Source organism: Dicentrarchus labrax, unplaced genomic scaffold (genome assembly GCF_905237075.1).
Source record: "Dicentrarchus labrax unplaced genomic scaffold, dlabrax2021, whole genome shotgun sequence".
Classification (NCBI taxonomy): domain Eukaryota; kingdom Metazoa; phylum Chordata; class Actinopteri; family Moronidae; genus Dicentrarchus; species Dicentrarchus labrax.
Genome location: NW_026136721.1, coordinates 2,130,586 through 2,148,938, shown reverse-complemented (window position 1 = coordinate 2,148,938; position 18,353 = coordinate 2,130,586). Strand labels below are relative to the sequence as shown.

Here is an 18,353-nt window from a genome sequence, read left to right as displayed (position 1 = left end):
CAGTGAGTCCCTCTGGTGAGATAGTGGAGGGCAGTTCAGTGACTCTGACCTGTAGCAGTGATGCTAACCCAGCAGCTACTTATACCTGGTTCGGGGATAACCAAAAGCTGCTTCAGGGACCAGAAGGAAGTTATCATTTTACCTCCATTAAGTCCAATAACAGCGGGATCTACTACTGCAAGTCTGAGAATCAATATGGACATATAAACTCTTCATATCTGTTCATAAATGTTCAGTGTAAGTTGAATTTATACATATATTCACAGAAGTCTTTTCAAACCATGCATGCTATTATTATCCAAGCAACATCCCTTTTTATTCTTACTGTTAAGTTTAAAACAAGCAAAACTATTCACTGAATGCTTTGGATGATTTACAAGACAATGTTTGCCTTCCTAAACTTCTAGCACAGCTACATGACATTGGGTGGCGCTATAGCACACAACTCAAAAATAATTTCTGCATTAGATAAATTGATTGAATGTTTTTTCCCCTCCCCCTTTGATGCCACTCCTGACAGTTCATTACCATGTTTTCCTATGAAATAGAAATAACCCTCTCTCTGTATATATTGTACTCCAGATGCTCCGAGGGTTCCCTCTGTGTCAGTGAGTCCCTCTGGTGAGATAGTGGAGGGCAGTTCAGTGACTCTGACCTGTAGCAGTGATGCTAACCCAGCAGCTAATTATACCTGGTACAAGGAGAACCAAACACTGTTTCAAGGACCAGAGCACATTTATCGTTTCATCTCCATCAGCTCTGAGGACAGAGGGATCTACCACTGCAAGTCTGAGAATCAATATGGACAGATCAACTCTTCACTTCAGCTTATAGATGTCCAATGTACGTCATATGATTACCAGTTTCACTGAAAATCTTACTGATACGAAAGTCTATCTATGTCAGGGGTCTCAAATGTAAATTAAGGAAAAAAAATATTATACTGTAATATAATAATTTAATTATATAATAATTTGCGGGCCAGAAGGAGGAGGATGGAGGGCCAGCAGTTTGAGATCCCTGGTCAACATCATGCCTGCTAATATAAATGAAATATCTCTTTATATCGTCCTCCAGATGGTCCAAAGCTTCCCTCTGTGTCAGTGAGTCCCTCTGGTGAGATAGTGGAGGGCAGTTCAGTGACTCTGACCTGTAGCAGTGATGCTAACCCAGCAGCTACTTATACCTGGTACAAGGAGAACCAAACACTGTTTCAAGGACCAGAGCACATTTATCGTTTCATCTCCATCAGCTCTGAGGACAGAGGGATTTACCACTGCAAGTCTGAGAATCAATATGGACAGATCAACTCTTCACTTCAGCTTATAGATGTCCAATGTACGTCATATGATTATCAGTTTCACTGAAAATCTTACTGATACGAAAGTCTATCTATGTCAGGGGACTCAAACTCAAATTGGCTTGAAGCCACTGCTGATATTGTCATCTCACAGGAGGGCCACTTCAACATTCAAGTACAACAAGAAAGTGCAATATTCTGAAAATATTTCTATGACTAACATCACACTTTACAAAAAAAATGCAAACTGTAGTTTTAAATCATCATTTTTGTTGTTCACAGCCAAACAACAAATGGAAACCTGCTCTCTTCTTATCAGACCTTTGTCTGCCGTTGCAAGCACCTTTGCCATTATTGTGCGCCAAAAGACTTATTGAACTTTTTAAAAATAGAATTGTGTTTTTATTTTAATTGTAAATGAAGGAAAAATAATAGTATACTATAATATAATAATTTAATCATATAATAATTTGCGAGCAAGAAGGAGGGGGATGGAGGGCCGGCAGTTTAAGATCCCTGGTCAACATCATGCCTGCTAATATAAATGAAATATCTCTTTATATCGTCCTCCAGATGGTCCAAGGGTTCCCTCTGTGTCAGTGAGTCCCTCTGGTGAGATAGTGGAGGGCAGTTCAGTGAATCTGACCTGTAGCAGTGATGCTAACCCAGCAGCTACTTATACCTGGTACAAGGAGGATGAAGACTCACCAAAAGCATCAGGACAGATCTTCACCATCACTGACTTCAGACCTGAACACAGTGGGAATTATTACTGTGAAGCCCAGAACAGAAGAGGACGCCATAACTCCACCTTACATCTGAATATTTTAACAGGTATATTTTTCATTTAACTTGTACAAATCAGATCACTATCCTCCCTCAGTACTGAAAGTATCAGATCAGCCAAGTCTGCCAGACAGCTCTGTGCTGTCTGAGGCTGCGAGGGACCGGCTGGCCAATGCCACGGTCCAGCACCATACAGTAACTACTGACATTAGAAATTGAAAAATAAAAACTCTATGACTACTGACTTTACAATGTCTGCTTCAGTTTTATTTGTTAGGGGGGCATAATTGCATGTGCAAATAAAATTATTTTGTTATATCAACCTATGGGGCCAAATATTTAAAACCCCCTTGAATTAAGTCTGCTGTTTTATTACAGTTTTCCCAGGATTATGGAAATTAGCCGTCATTGGACCAACTCCTGCTATTTTCCTCGGTATCATATGGCTCACTATCTTTGTACTGATTAAGTGAGTAAATACGTTTTACTAAAGCATTGTACGTGAAATACCTGAAAATCTGTCTTATTTGTCGTCAGTTTTGTAATTCCTTTGTTTTGAATTAATTCTCCCAACCAGAAAAAAGAGAGCATCCAAGAAATCATTTGATCCTGGAGATAGACCAGACAGCAGGGAACAGGTGGGTTAAAGATTAAACAAATTTCTCTGCAACTTTAAAACTCTCCTCACTGAGAAGGACTGAATGTCACTCTTATGCCACCCTCCAGAAGTTAGTCTAGTTCTTGCTTATATGAACTCTCTTTTTCCTCCTGTTGTCTTGAATGTAATTAAACAGGGTGTCCACCAGAGTTTACCATTTTACTCTAAAATATTGCTGTGATACTTGTTTAATTGCCACAGCAGGCCTGTTGCCCAACTGGGTAGCCCCAGTGTTGCTCACTATGCTGGCTGGTTGAGGCCGCTCCGATCCAACCGGGAACTGTGACCTTGGTGTTGGTTCAAGTTAATTTATGCAAACAAAACTAATCCAAAATACTTCAAATGGCTACATAATAGGACTTTTATCCAAAGTGCTTTAAGAGTGAATGAGTGGTTTTTGCCACTCATTCACTTGTACACACACACACTCACGCAATGACGTCAGTGAGCTACAGTGTGCTAGCTACACCATTAGAATCAATTTGGGTTTCAGTGTAATGTGGATCAGAGAAGGTGGGGATTGAACCACTTACTCCCCCTCTACCTCCTGAGCCACAACCACACCGAGACTTAAGCTTGTCATTAATTTTCAGACATGGTCTAAATGAAAAGTTTCTCCTTGCTATGATCTGCAGCTTGCCACTCTTATGTGTCTGTATCGCCAGTCTGCCGTGGCATCTGCCCTCACACAGGCTCATACTACGTAAAACCCTCATTCTTGAAGGCAAATCAATCAGAAATGGAGGGACAAAAAAAAAAAGATACGTAACTAAAATATTATCTATGTCAGACATGCAGTCTGACTGGCACCATGGCTCCCAGTCACACCGCTACTATACATTACTGTTTTGCATCCCATTATAAGATCAAGCTTCTCAACTGGAATTACTAATTTTGTTGGGAAATAATTGCTAAAAACAATAATAAATCTAAGTTTAGTAAATTATTATTCATTATTATCTTTATTTATTATCTTACTTTGAGTGAGTTTTTCAGTTATCCATATTTATTATAAGATTTATTTATATCGGCCTGTATTGGTCGACTTCTACTTTTCCTCTTCCTTCTCAGTATCCATTCAATCAGTCGGAGGAGCAGGATGACCTTCACTATGCCAGCGTCCACTTCTCCAACAACCAGGCAGATCCTGTGTATGCCAACATCAGACCAGCTGGACCCCGCAGACACAAAGAGGAAGAAGAAGAGGTCGTTGAGTACGCTGCTGTCAAATTTAACCGCGCCATTACTGACCCCCGGTGAGCTCTTCTTACGGGAACATTATCCTCACTAAAACATTTCCACAATTTCCTCCAATTTCCAATCTTTTCTTTCCTTTCAGGTCTAGAGTTCCACAAACTGTGGAGGATCCAGCTGCACTGTACAGTACAGTCATCAAAACATAAATACAACAGGAATCTATAGTCTTTTGATTTAGGCTATTCCCTCACTTTCCTCACTCTCCATGTGTCGTTGGAATCGGAAATGTCTCAACTATAGGATGGATGGTCATAAAGTTTGGTATAGACATTCATATCCCGCACAGGATAACTTGACTTTGATGATCCCTGAACTTTTACATTAGCGTAAGCAAATGCTTACACGTTAATATAACATGGTCAATGTAACAGATGTGTTGTGTAAATAGGATTTAAACCATTTTAGGGCAGTGTCCCTGATGCTGACCCACTTTTCAAGGCAATCCAAAAGGAAAGAGTGATCAACAGTGTCAAAAATTTACCTACCACCAGCATAAACTGTAAGTCAAAGGTTGTTTCTTACGTTGATAAGAACATATTTGATGCTATGACAGGCATTGAAACATGCAATCATTGGGGTGGCTTCAGTGTATTGGAATTCTTTCGTTACTTGTTATAAATGTATTTTGCTCTGAGATAAGACGTGCAGTTGAACTAGAATAGCTATGTCTGTGTGACCATAATTCATGCACATGAATGTCAGTGAGTAGGGCCTCGCTCTTCAAGTTCACACAAGTCCTCACACCCCGCCCAGCAACAACTCTGAGACGTCACGTCAGGCACTGAAGAGTACAGTCCTTGCTGCAAGGATTGACAGAATATTCTTTACTAGATACTGAATAGATACTGAATTATACCTGCATTTACAGAAAGGAACACCACAAAACTCTCTCCCATTCTGTCTCATATAGATTACATTATGAAGTTGATATATAGTCTGCAAAATAACAGAATAAGTTCTTTTCTTGGTCATTTACTGTATTCACAATGCATAGTAATAATGTGAAGAGGAAGGAAACCTGGTGTATTTTAACTGCCTGCTTTCTGTGTCCTGCTTAAACCTCCCGACTACAGAGGACGTTATAGTTCAAGACAGTTTCTTTCCGATTGTAGAAGTAGAAGAGACTAATATATCTTGTGTACATTAATCGATTAATTAACATTTTCTTATTTGTTTTATTGTCATTGAAGAAAAGAGATGAGAAGAGCGTTGAACAGCAGCAGTGGGTGTTTTTGTATTGTCCTCCTTCTCTGTCTAATAAATGTCAAAATGGCCTCTTTACAAGTCTGAAGCTCTGTTTTCTGTATCATTACATATTTAGCACTAATGTTTTTACTGTAGTGATCTTGTGGTATAAAAACAATCTCTTCTTAGATGAAACTGAACAGCAGAATCACAAACTGCTGGGGAAAGACGACTCTAGTACTTTGTCAGTACAATATGCCAATCTCAGACTTGTGTACGTTGGGAGTTCAAACTCAGGAATACAAACTCCAGAGGAAGGAAGGACGCAGCAATTTGCAGTTGAGTTCTTTCTGCTCTGCCACTAATTTCAACTTAACTGTACTCTTACTGTAACGTGACAAAATAATCTCAACTCAAAGGTTCATTAACAGACTTTAAGGAGGAAACATACAGCTTTTCTTGGAGCTTTTCACCTAATTGACAGTGTAGCTGAGGGTTCAAAGCTCTGTCTTCAGCTTGTGGCTTTATGAGGCCGTTGAGTGTCTATCAGGACTATTGACATAAAAAATGGATGTCGCGTTTCCACTCCCACTGTACAAAAATCCCATCTTTTGCCAGTTGGAGCCAGAGTATTGATCTGCGTTGGCACCGCGGTATCAGACTCAGTCTTGAGCAGGGCTCAACTGTTGATTGCTTTAAATAACTAATCAAAACTAAAGGTGTCAGAAAAATTAACACTTGAAAATACATCAGTTTGATAAGAACTAATGTCATGTTGTCCCATCTGCTAACATGAAGGCAATGAGCATTATGACGTATACTGTAGTCAGCCACCAGAGGGCAGTAGGGCTGTCACTTTTTCCAAAAATCACGTTTGAACAAATTTTTAATGACACAATTTGTTTGAATGAATTCAAATAAATTATCTATAAACACAAAGTAAAATATATGTATGCTCCGCTCATCTTGGTCCCTTCGCTCCACTGCCTCACTTCAATGGCAGGCTAATGTTAGCAAGTGAGTCTGTAGATTTGTTGATGTAGAGTTTGACAGCTGCTTTGTACACAGTCGACAGAATCACACTGTTTCTCAGATGCTTTGCTCACCAGTGTCCTCGTAAAAAAAACACATATACATATATGGGTCTGTCAGTGCAGTTGAAGTTTTTATATATTTCTCAATTTTTAAAATAAACACTGTAATCAGTCACTTTTTGCATCCCGTACTGAGGCAGACTTTATGTCAGTGGGATGTTGGCAATGAAACAGGTTTGGTACCAACGGGTCATAGCCCTAGTTTCTTACTCATATAAAGTTGGTTGCTTGCAAAACATGACATCGTAATTGTGATGTGGGTGTTTACTGGCATTTGCCTTATCATGTATGTTAATAAAAAGAGGAAGTAAAGCTAGTCTTTTAACAGCCTGACATCCGTCTTCTGCTTCCAGATCACAGAGGAAAGACATGTTTAAAGACGACGTCCTTCTTCAGTGTAAGTAGAACTGTTTATTGATGTGACTGATCCTGTTTACCTCCTTTGTACATTATTATTTTACCTGCTGACATGTTTTATTGTCTCTGAAGCCTCACAGAGAGATGAGAGGAGCAGCTATGAGTTTAAGTGCAGCAGCGAGTGGATTTGTTGTCTTCCTTCTCTCTGTGTCAGGTACTGTATATCTACAGTTACATTCACTGCATTAAAAGAGGGGGATCTGGGAAAATGTGGAAAGAAGTGGATCAAAGTTGTGTGAAAGACTTTTTGTGAACAATCGTTTAAACTCTCCAGACATTAATTTGTCTGTTGTAATAGATATTAGAACAATCTTCTATTTCTTTTGCCAATGTCTTTTGTTCTCTTCTTTTGCATAAAGTAGCTGTGTGCTGAGCACTTTTATGTATGTTAAACTCAGAGTATTTTGGGTATTTGAGTATCTGTTCCCTCCTCACTCTGTGCAAAACTATTGCTCTGTTTCTTCTCTTCGTTGTTCACACATCTGCGACACACCCTGCTACTTCTTTTTATACCGACCTCAGTGTGATATTTCCATGTTTTGTGTTCACTACAGTTTTTGACTTTTATCATAGCTTCTGCAAATAGATTTATGTTCACTTCACTGCACCTTCAGACTGGATGATGTACTGCCTACAGTTCATCTGTAGAAAGCATGTACATCTTCCACTCTTCCTTTGCACTGACTGTGTAAAACTGAGCAAATATTTCTCCATGTATGTGTTTACTCTGGTAATTTCAGTCAGCCAACTCGCGTTTGAAATGTTTATCACAGCAGTATAGCATATTTAGATTTTGGCGTCTAGACTCCGACCTCATCATTCCCCCCAGATATGTTTATATAGAGATATTGGGGAGTGATGAGCAAATACCTTAAACCCTAGCCGGAGCCTACAGGTGGATGCTGGGGTGGTGGTGGGGCTTACAGAGCAGCAGGCAGCAATACTGATGCAGGGCAACAGCAGCATTGACAGAGCAGAGGGAGAGCTGGGAAATTGTGTGGTTTAAATAGACCACCAGATTGGAAGGGTGCGCTTGGTTCGTGATTATGGAGTGAGGCATGTCATGTGCTTATAGCAGCGCAGCTGCTTGAAGTAGTTCGCAGGCTTCCCTCCATAAGTGCTAAAACTATATATTCCACTTCAGTTCTAATTAGATAAATGTCTGATTAGTAAATTTTTTTTTTAACAATAATTAGTCAAATAATTGAGGATGAAGCTATTCCAGGTTTCTTTTACCCCAAATCATATTGGTCTTATGATCTGTTTCGTCTTATAAACTGATTGTTAATTTTGATTGTGTGCCCTGATGTGCTCTGTGTTGTTATAAATTAAAAAACTAAAACTATCTAACTATTATACCTATATAAAACAGGCAATAGTTTAAATAAAATAATAAAACCCTTAAAAACTTAATAAGTCAAACAAGTATTAAAATGAAATAAAATTCAGTTTATACCAAAGCAGCAGTGGTCTCTGCTCTGTTAGGACAGAAAGACACATGTTAATATTAGTCACAGTAACTCACATTTGCACAAAGAGTCCCATAAGTTACTGACAAAGGGTGCCTGTGCCTGTGTTACAGTGGTACAGGGTCAGGAAGAATGGGGAGTGACTTACAACTTTACTGAGATCTGTGCCTTAAAAGGATCAACAGTGGACATACGCTGCAACTACAGATACCCATCCTGGGAAAATGACAGTTATACTGAAGTTGAGGAAAGTTTCTGGTTTACTAAAATGAATGGAAATGAATTGGTGGATCTGAGAACAGACCCAGAGTATTCAGGTCGTGTGCAGTATATCAGTGATAACAACAACTGCACTCTGAGAATCACAGACCTGAGAGAGAGCGACTCAGCTGAGTACAAGTTCAGATTCACAACAAACCAGACACGTGGGGAATATTCTGGTTCACCTGGAGTCACTTTGTCTGTCACAGGTAACATTTTCAGCCATTTGTTAATTATTTCCAAATGTTCAACATCTAGAAAACAATAATATATGTGTTGTGTGTATTTGTCTGTGTGTATGTTGATAGTTTTGTCTAAAATAACATTCATGTCCCTTTTTCACAGATCCAGATCTCCAGGTGCAGATCAGATCTTCATATTCATATAACTGGAGAGAGCTGAAGTGTCATAGTATTTGTGATCTACCTTATTATTCTTCCTACGTTTGGTACAAAAATGGACAGAAAATTCACGAAGAGACATCTACATCATTTTATTCAGGCTACTTTTATTCTCCAGACAGTTATTCCTGTGCTGTTAAAGGACATGAGGATTTCCCCTCTCCTTCAGTGTGTGAGTTTACTACACAGTCTTCCACTAACACAACGGCATCTGATGGAGCCTTATAACTACATGTATTTTAACAATGAGTCCTACATTGTGACTCTTCATTGTCAACTCTGGTTTAAAAATCAAACAAACAATTATTTTATCTTTCAGGTGTCCGTGATCAATCCTGCAACAGAGTGACTTACACTGACAGAAGCATCTGTGCTTCCAAAGGCTCATCAGTGGACATTTCTTTAACCTACAACAGTTATACATTTAATGTTGAATCTAAATTCTGGTTCAGTCCTGAACGTAGTCATCAGTGGCAGAGTCCCTCACGGCCTGAGGACCTCAGTGAAGACTCCCAGTATGCAGGTCGTGTTCAGGTCCTTGAAACGTGGAGAGGACACTCCACTCTGAGAATCACTGACCTGAGAGAGAGCGATTCAGCTGAGTATCGCTTCAAATTCACAGCAGGAAGCTTTGAATGGAACAGTATTTTACCTGGTACAACTCTGACTGTCACAGGTACTGATGAACACAAACTGATGGAAATACACCAACATAGTATATTTAACAACATGTAGCACCCCAACACTCAGTAAATGCCTCAGTTAAAGGAACTCACCTTGGACTTAAATGTTGGGGTGTTTGGGTTCGATTTATTAAGGTAGCTACCACAAAGGTTTACCTTTTTTGTGTGAAACTTTTAAAAGCCAAATACTTTATGAATAACCAACAACACTGTTCGACTAAGCAGTGGCTCAATTCACACGTACTCTACACTATTTTAAATAACTGACCCCAGACAACTCTTTCAAATAAATAAAATAATAATAGTTTACTAACCAGTGGTTTGCAGTGTAACACAAATAATATTTACTTTGTTAGTTAACAAATAAACAAAAATGAGATAACACAATTACTCAAATTAGACTTCTTTAAAATAAAAATATTATAGTTGAAATACTAAATTGTAAGCAAATGTACCCTTTACCAAAATTGGCAAAACACTGTAGAAAATCACTACTATTCAAAACTTAAATTATCTGAGGTTCTTACTACTTTAATATGATTTCTCTATACTTATCAGACTCAGATCAAATATGCTACTCTAAACAAAACAGTGGGCCCACACACACACATACTCACACTCACACGCACACAAAACAGTAAAAGTTGCAGCCTGTGTGTTGCTCGGTGCGGCAGGCAAATCTTTATCCTCAGTGGCAATTAACAGTCAAACAGAAAATCCAACTCACGGTCTGGAATAATTCCTGGAGAAACAGTTCATGAAGAGATGGAGATGAAAGCAAACTGCAGCAGAAGCAAGGCCCTCATCAGGAAGCGCGAAACAGTCCTTCCCGTTCAGCAATGGCGTCCTCTTGGCTAGCAGCTCCCTTGCTTTAGCTTAGTTAGCACAGTCACTCTTGCAAAACTCAAGCGCCCTAATCCACTGTGATTAGGCAAGAAATGCACGTTACTGTCCTCAGCTACTTCTTATGTTACCTACGGCCAATTACAAACAGGAAACACCAAGTGACATATACATCAACCAATCAAATGAAACAGCATGAACCAATTACACAAATCTGAATATTCAAGTTTGGTTTACCACACACTTTCCTTCAGCTACTATATAGAACAGTTTAATGTAACTACTTAATTAACTATCCACACTCCACTTATTATTTGTGAATTTATGTTAATCTCTCGGTTATCGTTTCATCTTTCACTGCTTTTAACCTAAATTACTTTCAGTTTATTTGCATTACTGAATTATTTAATTAATTAACTGAAATAATTATTTGTATTATAAATTAACTTGTTTTAACTCTGTAGTTTTACACCGGGTTACAAACAACATGTTGATAATGATCCATCATCATGAGTTTGTGTAATTACTGTTGTGTAGTTACTAATGCTCGCTGCTACTTGTAGGAATTGTAACTGTTGTGTTGATGTGTATGTACATCTATCAGACATTTCTTTTAGAACCAGTGATAATAATATTGATTCTTGTTCTTATATCCAGCTCTGCAGGTTCAGGTGACCAGAATAAAAGTCCATCAGTATTATACTGAGGCAGAGCTGAAGTGTCACAGCAGCTGCAGTCCAGATGGTCGTTTTTCCTACATCTGGTTCAACAATGGAATGAAAATCACATGGCCAAGGACATCTTCTTATAAAGCCTGGTTTTCTCACACAGACATTATCTCTTGTGCCTTGATGGGACATCAAAATCACCCCTCTCCCACAGTGTGTGAGTTTACTCCTCTGTGTCAGGAAAAGTCTTTATACACTTTTTATTTTAAAAACAAAAATTTTGTTTGTGATAACAATTTTCTAATGTTTAAGTAACTCATGTTAATATCTTTTACAGATGCTCCGAGGGTTCCCTCTGTGTCAGTGAGTCCCTCTGGTGAGATAGTGGAGAACAGTTCAGTGACTCTGACCTGTAGCAGTGATGCTAACCCAGCAGCTAATTATACCTGGTACAAGAGGAATGGAAATCAATACCTTCAACCTCCCAGTAAAGAACCACAGCTTGTCTTCAGGTCCATCCAGCCCTCTGACTCTGGAGAGTATTACTGTACAGCTGAGAACGAGCTGGGGAGAACATCTAACTACACCTCTATTAATGTGAAATGTGAGTAAAATGCAGCTGATTTAAAAAGCATCTTGTAACTAATGACAACTGTTTGAAGCTTTATTACTCAGTCAGATGTTTTGCTGATCATGCACTTTCTTCAGCTCTGTCTGTTTCACATTCACAGTCTGCTGCTGTAGTTCACTGAGCAGCTACAGTAGATGATGAAAAGGCAGTTTTATTTACAATTGGCTCCCAGATCTGTACGGATGTTCAGGGGATTCAAACCATCAGCAATTCCGAAAACCATCAGTAAAGTTTCAGATGCTCCCACACATAAATATCCATCCAACATGTGGCCAAAGACTTCTGTCCTGTTATCAACCCTGTCTGACATGATCTTCATATAGTATTTAGTTTTTCCAAACACATTTTCAAGTAAACAAAATTGCTGTCTGGATTTCATTGTGTTGCAACATTTTAAGGATTGTAGGAGCTTTTTGTTCCACACACAGTTACATTTACTGAACCAACATCATCAGTTGGTACCATAAATTCACTGGAGAACACCAATGTAGAGGAAGCTTTGACTGCAGAAAAGGAAACATATTGTGATGTTATTTTTCTGATTAGCAACTTTGACCTGGAACATATCAGTAACTATATCGACCTAACTCTGCTGATCAATAGTCAATCAGGACCATCACTTCAGTGTTTACAACACACTTCAACCTTATTTGTCTGACATTATTTCATTCTGTTGTCCTTAAAAATGTAAAAGGGAACATTAGTCTCCTTTTAGAGTTGATGGTTTATAGCTCAAATAACCCAATCACACACCACACACACACACACACACACACACACACACACACACACGCACACATACTCAATTTAATATATTATGATATATTTCAGAATAGTTTTAAGCTGTAAAACCATGGAATAATTTTGTTAATGCTTTCTTCAGCTCTGCCTGCTGCCAGTAACACCACCTGAAACATGTCATATTCTTCACAACATGTAGCACTAAAGAGAGCTATCTTCATCTTTTTATTTTTTGCAGATCCTCCGAGGGTTCCCTCTGTGTCAGTGAGACCCTCTGGTGAGATAGTGGAGGGAAGTTCAGTGAATCTGACCTGTAGCAGTGATGCTAACCCAGCAGCTAATTATACCTGGTACAAAGAGAACCAAACACTGTTTCAAGGACCAGAAGGTATTCATAATTTCACCTCCATCAGCTCTGAGGACAGAGGGATCTACCACTGCAGCTCTGAGAATCAATATGGACAGATCATGTCATCGCCTCTATCAGTAGATGTCCAGTGTAAGTGCAACACAAGATCAAATCTGCTGTCCTGGTGGCCCAGCAGTAAGGGGCATATGACATGTAGCAACAGTGTACCTGGATCACATCTTAATGTTTTATGCACAGAATTATTGACAATCTCCAAACAAGTAATGTGAATTTATTGTTCAAATCAAATAATCAAATCAAGTTTATTCATATAGCACATTAAAAACAACCTGAGTTGACCAAAGTGCTGACTGTGTTAACTGATGTCTTTAGTTGTTGACAGACAGAAAATGGTATCTCTAGAAAAGGCTAAGGACAAAATACATGCCCTCCATCCAAAATGAAACATGTGACATAGCCAAGACATTTAATACATACATTATTATCTGATGTTACTGACATGGATCTCTCTAAATCTCCTCCAGATGTTCCAAAGCTTCCCTCTGTGTCAGTGAGTCCCTCTGGTGAGATAGTGGAGGGCAGTTCAGTGACTCTGACCTGTAGCAGTGATGCTAACCCAGCAGCTAATTATACCTGGTACAAGAGGAATGGAAATCAATACCTTCAACCTCCCAGTAAAGAACCACAGCTTGTCTTCAGGTCCATCCAGTCCTCTGACTCTGGAGAGTATAACTGTACAGCTGAGAACAAACTGGGGATTATGACATCTAACTACACCTCTATTAATGTGAAATGTGAGTAAAATGCAGCTGATTTAAAAAGCATCTTGTAACTAATGACAACTGTTTAAAGCTTTATTACTCAGTCAGATGTTTTGCTGATCATGCACTTTCTTCAGCTCTGTCTGTTTCACATTCACAGTCTGCTGCTGTAGTTCACTGAGCAGCTACAGTAGATGATGAAAAGGCAGTTTTATTTACAATTGGCTCCCAGATCTGTACGGATGTTCAGGGGATTCAAACCATCAGCAATTCCCGAAAACCATCAGTAAAGTTTCAGATGCTCCCACACATAAATATCCATCCAACTCCAATGTGTCCAAAGACTTCTGTCCTGTTATCAACCCTGTCTGACATGATCTTCATATAGTACTTAGTTTTTCCAAACACATTTTCAAGTAAACAAAATTGCTGTCTGGATTTCATTGTGTTGCAACATTTTAAGGATTGTAGGAGCTTTTTGTTCCACACACAGTTACATTTACTGAACCAACATCATCAGTTGGTACCATAAATTCACTGGAGAACACCAATGTAGAGGAAGCTTTCACAGCAGAAAAGGAAACATATTGTGATGTTATTTTTCTGATTAGCAACTTTGACCTGGAACATATCAGTAACTATATCGACCTAACTCTGCTGATCAATAGTCAATCAGGACCATCACTTCAGTGTTTACAACACACTTCAACCTTATTTGTCTGACATTATTTCATTCTGTTGTCCTTAAAAATGTAAAGGGAACATTAGTCTCCTTTTCAGAGTTGATGGTTTATAGCTCAAATAACCCAATACACACACACACACACACACACACACACACACACACACACACACATACTCAATTTAATATATTATGATATATTTCAGAATAGTTTTAAGCTGTAAAACCATGGAATAATTTTGTTAATGCTTTCTTCAGCTCTGCCTGCTGCCAGTAACACCACCTGAAACATGTCATATTCTTCACAACATGTAGCACTAAAGAGAGCTATCTTCATCTTTTTATTTTTTGCAGATCCTCCGAGGGTTCCCTCTGTGTCAGTGAGACCCTCTGGTGAGATAGTGGAGGGAAGTTCAGTGAATCTGACCTGTAGCAGTGATGCTAACCCAGGAGCTAATTATACCTGGTACAAAGAGAACCAAACACTGTTTCAAGGAACAGAAGGTATTCATAATTTCACCTCCATCAGCTCTGAGGACAGAGGGATCTACCACTGCAGCTCTGAGAATCAATATGGACAGATCATGTCATCGCCTCTATCAGTAGATGTCCAGTGTAAGTGCAACACAAGATCAAATCTGCTGTCCTGGTGGCCCAGCAGTAAGGGGCATATGACATGTAGCAACAGTGTACCTGGATCACATCTTAATGTTTTATGCACAGAATAGTTATTGACAATCTCCAAACAAGTAATGTGAATTTACTGTTCAAATCAAATAATCAAATCAAGTTTATTCATATAGCACATTTAAAACAACCTGAGTTGACCAAAGTGCTGACTGTGTTAACTGATGTCTTTAGTTGTTGACAGACAGAAAATGGTATCTCTAGAAAAGGCTAAGGACAAAATACATGCCCTCCATCCAAAATGAAACATGTGACATAGCCAAGACATTTAATACATACATTATTATCTGATGTTACTGACATGGATCTCTCTTGAAATCTCCTCCAGATGTTCCAAAGCTTCCCTCTGTGTCAGTGAGTCCCTCTGGTGAGATAGTGGAGGGCAGTTCAGTGACTCTGACCTGTAGCAGTGATGCTAACCCAGCAGCTAATTATACCTGGTACAAGAGGAATGGAAATCAATACCTTCAACCTCCCAGTAAAGAACCACAGCTTGTCTTCAGGTCCATCCAGTCCTCTGACTCTGGAGAGTATAACTGTACAGCTGAGAACAAACTGGGGATTATGACATCTAACTACACCTCTATTAATGTGAAATGTGAGTAAAATGCAGCTGATTTAAAAAGCATCTTGTAACTAATGACAACTGTTTAAAGCTTTATTACTCAGTCAGATGTTTTGCTGATCATGCACTTTCTTCAGCTCTTTCTGTTTCACATTCACAGTCTGCTGCTGTAGTTCACTGAGCAGCTACAGTAGATGATGAAAAGGCAGTTTTATTTACAATTGGCTCCCAGATCTGTACAGATGTTCAGGGGATTCAAACCATCAGCAATCCCGAAAACCATCAGTTTCAGATGCTCCCACACATAAATATCCATCCAACATCCAATGTGGCCAAAGACTTCTGTCCTGTTATCAACCCTGTCTGACATGATCTTCATATAGTACTTAGTTTTTCCAAACACATTTTCAAGTAAACAAAATTGCTGTCTGGATTTCATTGTGATGCAACATTTTAAGGATTGTAGGAGCTTTTTGTTCCACACACAGTTACATTTACTGAACCAACATCATCAGTTGGTACCATAAATTCACTGGAGAACACCAATGTAGAGGAAGCTTTCACTGCAGAAAAGGAAACATATTTTCATGTTATTTTTCGGATTAGCAACTTTGACCTGGAACATATCAGTAACTATATCGACCTAACTCTGCTGATCAATAGTCAATTAGGACCATCACTTCAGTGTTTACAACAAACTTCAACCTTATTTCTCTGACATTATTTCATTCTGTCGTGTGTTAATGTAATGGGAACATTAGTCTCCTTTTAGAGTTGATGGTTTATAGCTCAAATAACCCAATACACACACACACACACACACACACACACTCAATTTAATATATTATGATATATTTCAGAATAGTTTTAAGCTGTAAAACCATGGAATAATTTTGTGAATGCTTTCTTCGGCTCTGCCTGCTGCCAGTAACACCACCTGAAACATGTCATATTCTTCACAACATGTAGCACTAAAGAAAGCTATCTTCATCTTTTTATTTTTTGCAGATGCTCCGAGGGTTCCCTCTGTGTCAGTGAGTCCCTCTGGTGAGATAGTGGAGGGAAGTTCAGTGAATCTGACCTGTAGCAGTGATGCTAACCCAGCAGCTAATTATACCTGGTACAAGGAGAACCAAACACTGTTTCAAGGACCAGAAGGTATTCATCATTTCACCTCCATCAGCTCTGAGGACAGAGGGATCTACCACTGCAGCTCTGAGAATCAATATGGACAGATCATGTCATCGCCTCTATCAGTAGACGTCCAGTGTAAGTGCAACACAAGATCAAATCTGCTGTCCTGGTGGCTCAGAAGGGGACACATAACATGTAGTCACAGTGTACCTGGATCACATCTTTATGTTTTATGTGTTATTGACATTTTCCGAACAAGTAATGTGAATTTATGTTATCAAAATCAATCAAGTTTATTCTAGGGAAGAATAAATAAACTTATACCAACGTGTGTTTGTTTACTGATTAGTGATGTACACAACTGCTATCTCTAAAAAGGCTAAGGACAAAAACATGCCCTCCTAAAATGAAACATGTGACTAGCCTTTAATACATAACATCATCATCTGATGTGAATGATCTGGATCTCTCTGAAATCTCCTCCAGATGCTCCAAGGGTTCCCTCTGTGTCAGTGAGTCCCTCTGGTGAGATAGTGGAGGGCAGTTCAGTGACTCTGACCTGTAGCAGTGATGCTAACCCAGCAGCTAATTATACCTGGTACAAGAGAAATGGAAATCAATACCTTCAACCTACCAGTAAAGAACCACAGCTTGTCTTCAGGTCCATCCAGTCCTCTGACTCTGGAGAGTTTAACTGTACAGCTGAGAACAAACTGGGGATTATGACATCTAACTACACCTCTATTAATGTGAAATGTGAGTAAAATGCAGCTGATTTAAAAAGCATCTTGTAACTAATGACAACTGTTTAAAGCTTTATTACTCAGTCAGATGTTTTGCTGATCATGCACTTTCTTCAGCTCTGTCTGTTTCACATTCACAGTCTGCTGCTGTAGTTCACTGAGCAGCTACAGTAGATGATGAAAAGGCAGTTTTATTTACAATTGGCTCCCAGATCTGTACGGATGTTCAGGGGATTCAAACCATCAGCAATTCCGAAAACCATCAGTAAAGTTTCAGATGCTCCCACACATAAATATCCATCCAACATCCAATGTGGCCAAAGACTTCTGTCCTGTTATCAACCCTGTCTGACATGATCTTCATATAGTATTTAGTTTTTCCAAACACATTTTCAAGTAAACAAAATTGCTGTCTGGATTTCATTGTGTTGCAACATTTTAAGGATTGTAGGAGCTTTTTGTTCCACACACAGTTACATTTACTGAACCAACATCATCAGTTGGTACCATCAATTCACTGGAGAACACCAATGTAGAGGAAGCTTTGACTGCAGAAAAGGAAACATATTGTGATGTTATTTTTCTGATTAGCAACTTTGACCTGGAACATATCAGTAACTATATCGACCTAACTCTGCTGATCAATAGTCAATCAGGACCATCACTTCAGTGTTTACAACACACTTCAACCTTATTTGTCTGACATTATTTCATTCTGTTGTCCTTAAAAATGTAAAAGGGAACATTAGTGTCCTTTCAGAGTTGATGGTTTATAGCTCAAATAACCCAATACACACACACACACACACACACACACACACACACACACACACACACACACATACTCAATTTAATATATTATGATATATTTCAGAATAGTTTTAAGCTGTAAAACCATGGAATAATTTTGTTAATGCTTTCTTCAGCTCTGCCTGCTGCCAGTAACACCACCTGAAACATGTCATATTCTTCACAACATGTAGCACTAAAGAGAGCTATCTTCATCTTTTTATTTTT

General features: G+C 38.9%; 1 protein-coding gene and 1 long non-coding RNA gene across 2 annotated transcripts in view; one reads left to right on the top strand and one right to left on the bottom strand.

The window, feature by feature from the left end:
- LOC127354506 (sialoadhesin-like) overlaps window positions 1-18,353 on the top strand; it is a 140,136-nt gene that overhangs the window by 45,174 nt on the left and 76,609 nt on the right. The window contains exons 10-19 of the mRNA XM_051384443.1: window positions 127-237; window positions 583-843; window positions 1,078-1,338; window positions 1,874-1,946; window positions 12,706-12,893; window positions 13,289-13,558; window positions 14,562-14,822; window positions 15,223-15,492; window positions 16,468-16,728; window positions 17,080-17,223. Of these exons, the coding sequence (XP_051240403.1) occupies window positions 127-237; window positions 583-843; window positions 1,078-1,338; window positions 1,874-1,946; window positions 12,706-12,893; window positions 13,289-13,558; window positions 14,562-14,822; window positions 15,223-15,492; window positions 16,468-16,728; window positions 17,080-17,223 (2,100 nt within the window). The remainder of the gene's footprint in view (window positions 1-126; window positions 238-582; window positions 844-1,077; window positions 1,339-1,873; window positions 1,947-12,705; window positions 12,894-13,288; window positions 13,559-14,561; window positions 14,823-15,222; window positions 15,493-16,467; window positions 16,729-17,079; window positions 17,224-18,353) is intronic.
- Window positions 1,874-18,353, bottom strand: part of LOC127354512 (uncharacterized) — a 32,656-nt gene continuing 16,176 nt past the window's right edge. Inside the window, exons 2-3 of the long non-coding RNA XR_007881568.1 lie at window positions 16,541-16,633; window positions 1,874-1,946 (exon numbers count right to left, since the gene is read on the bottom strand). This is a non-coding gene — a long non-coding RNA (uncharacterized LOC127354512). The remainder of the gene's footprint in view (window positions 1,947-16,540; window positions 16,634-18,353) is intronic.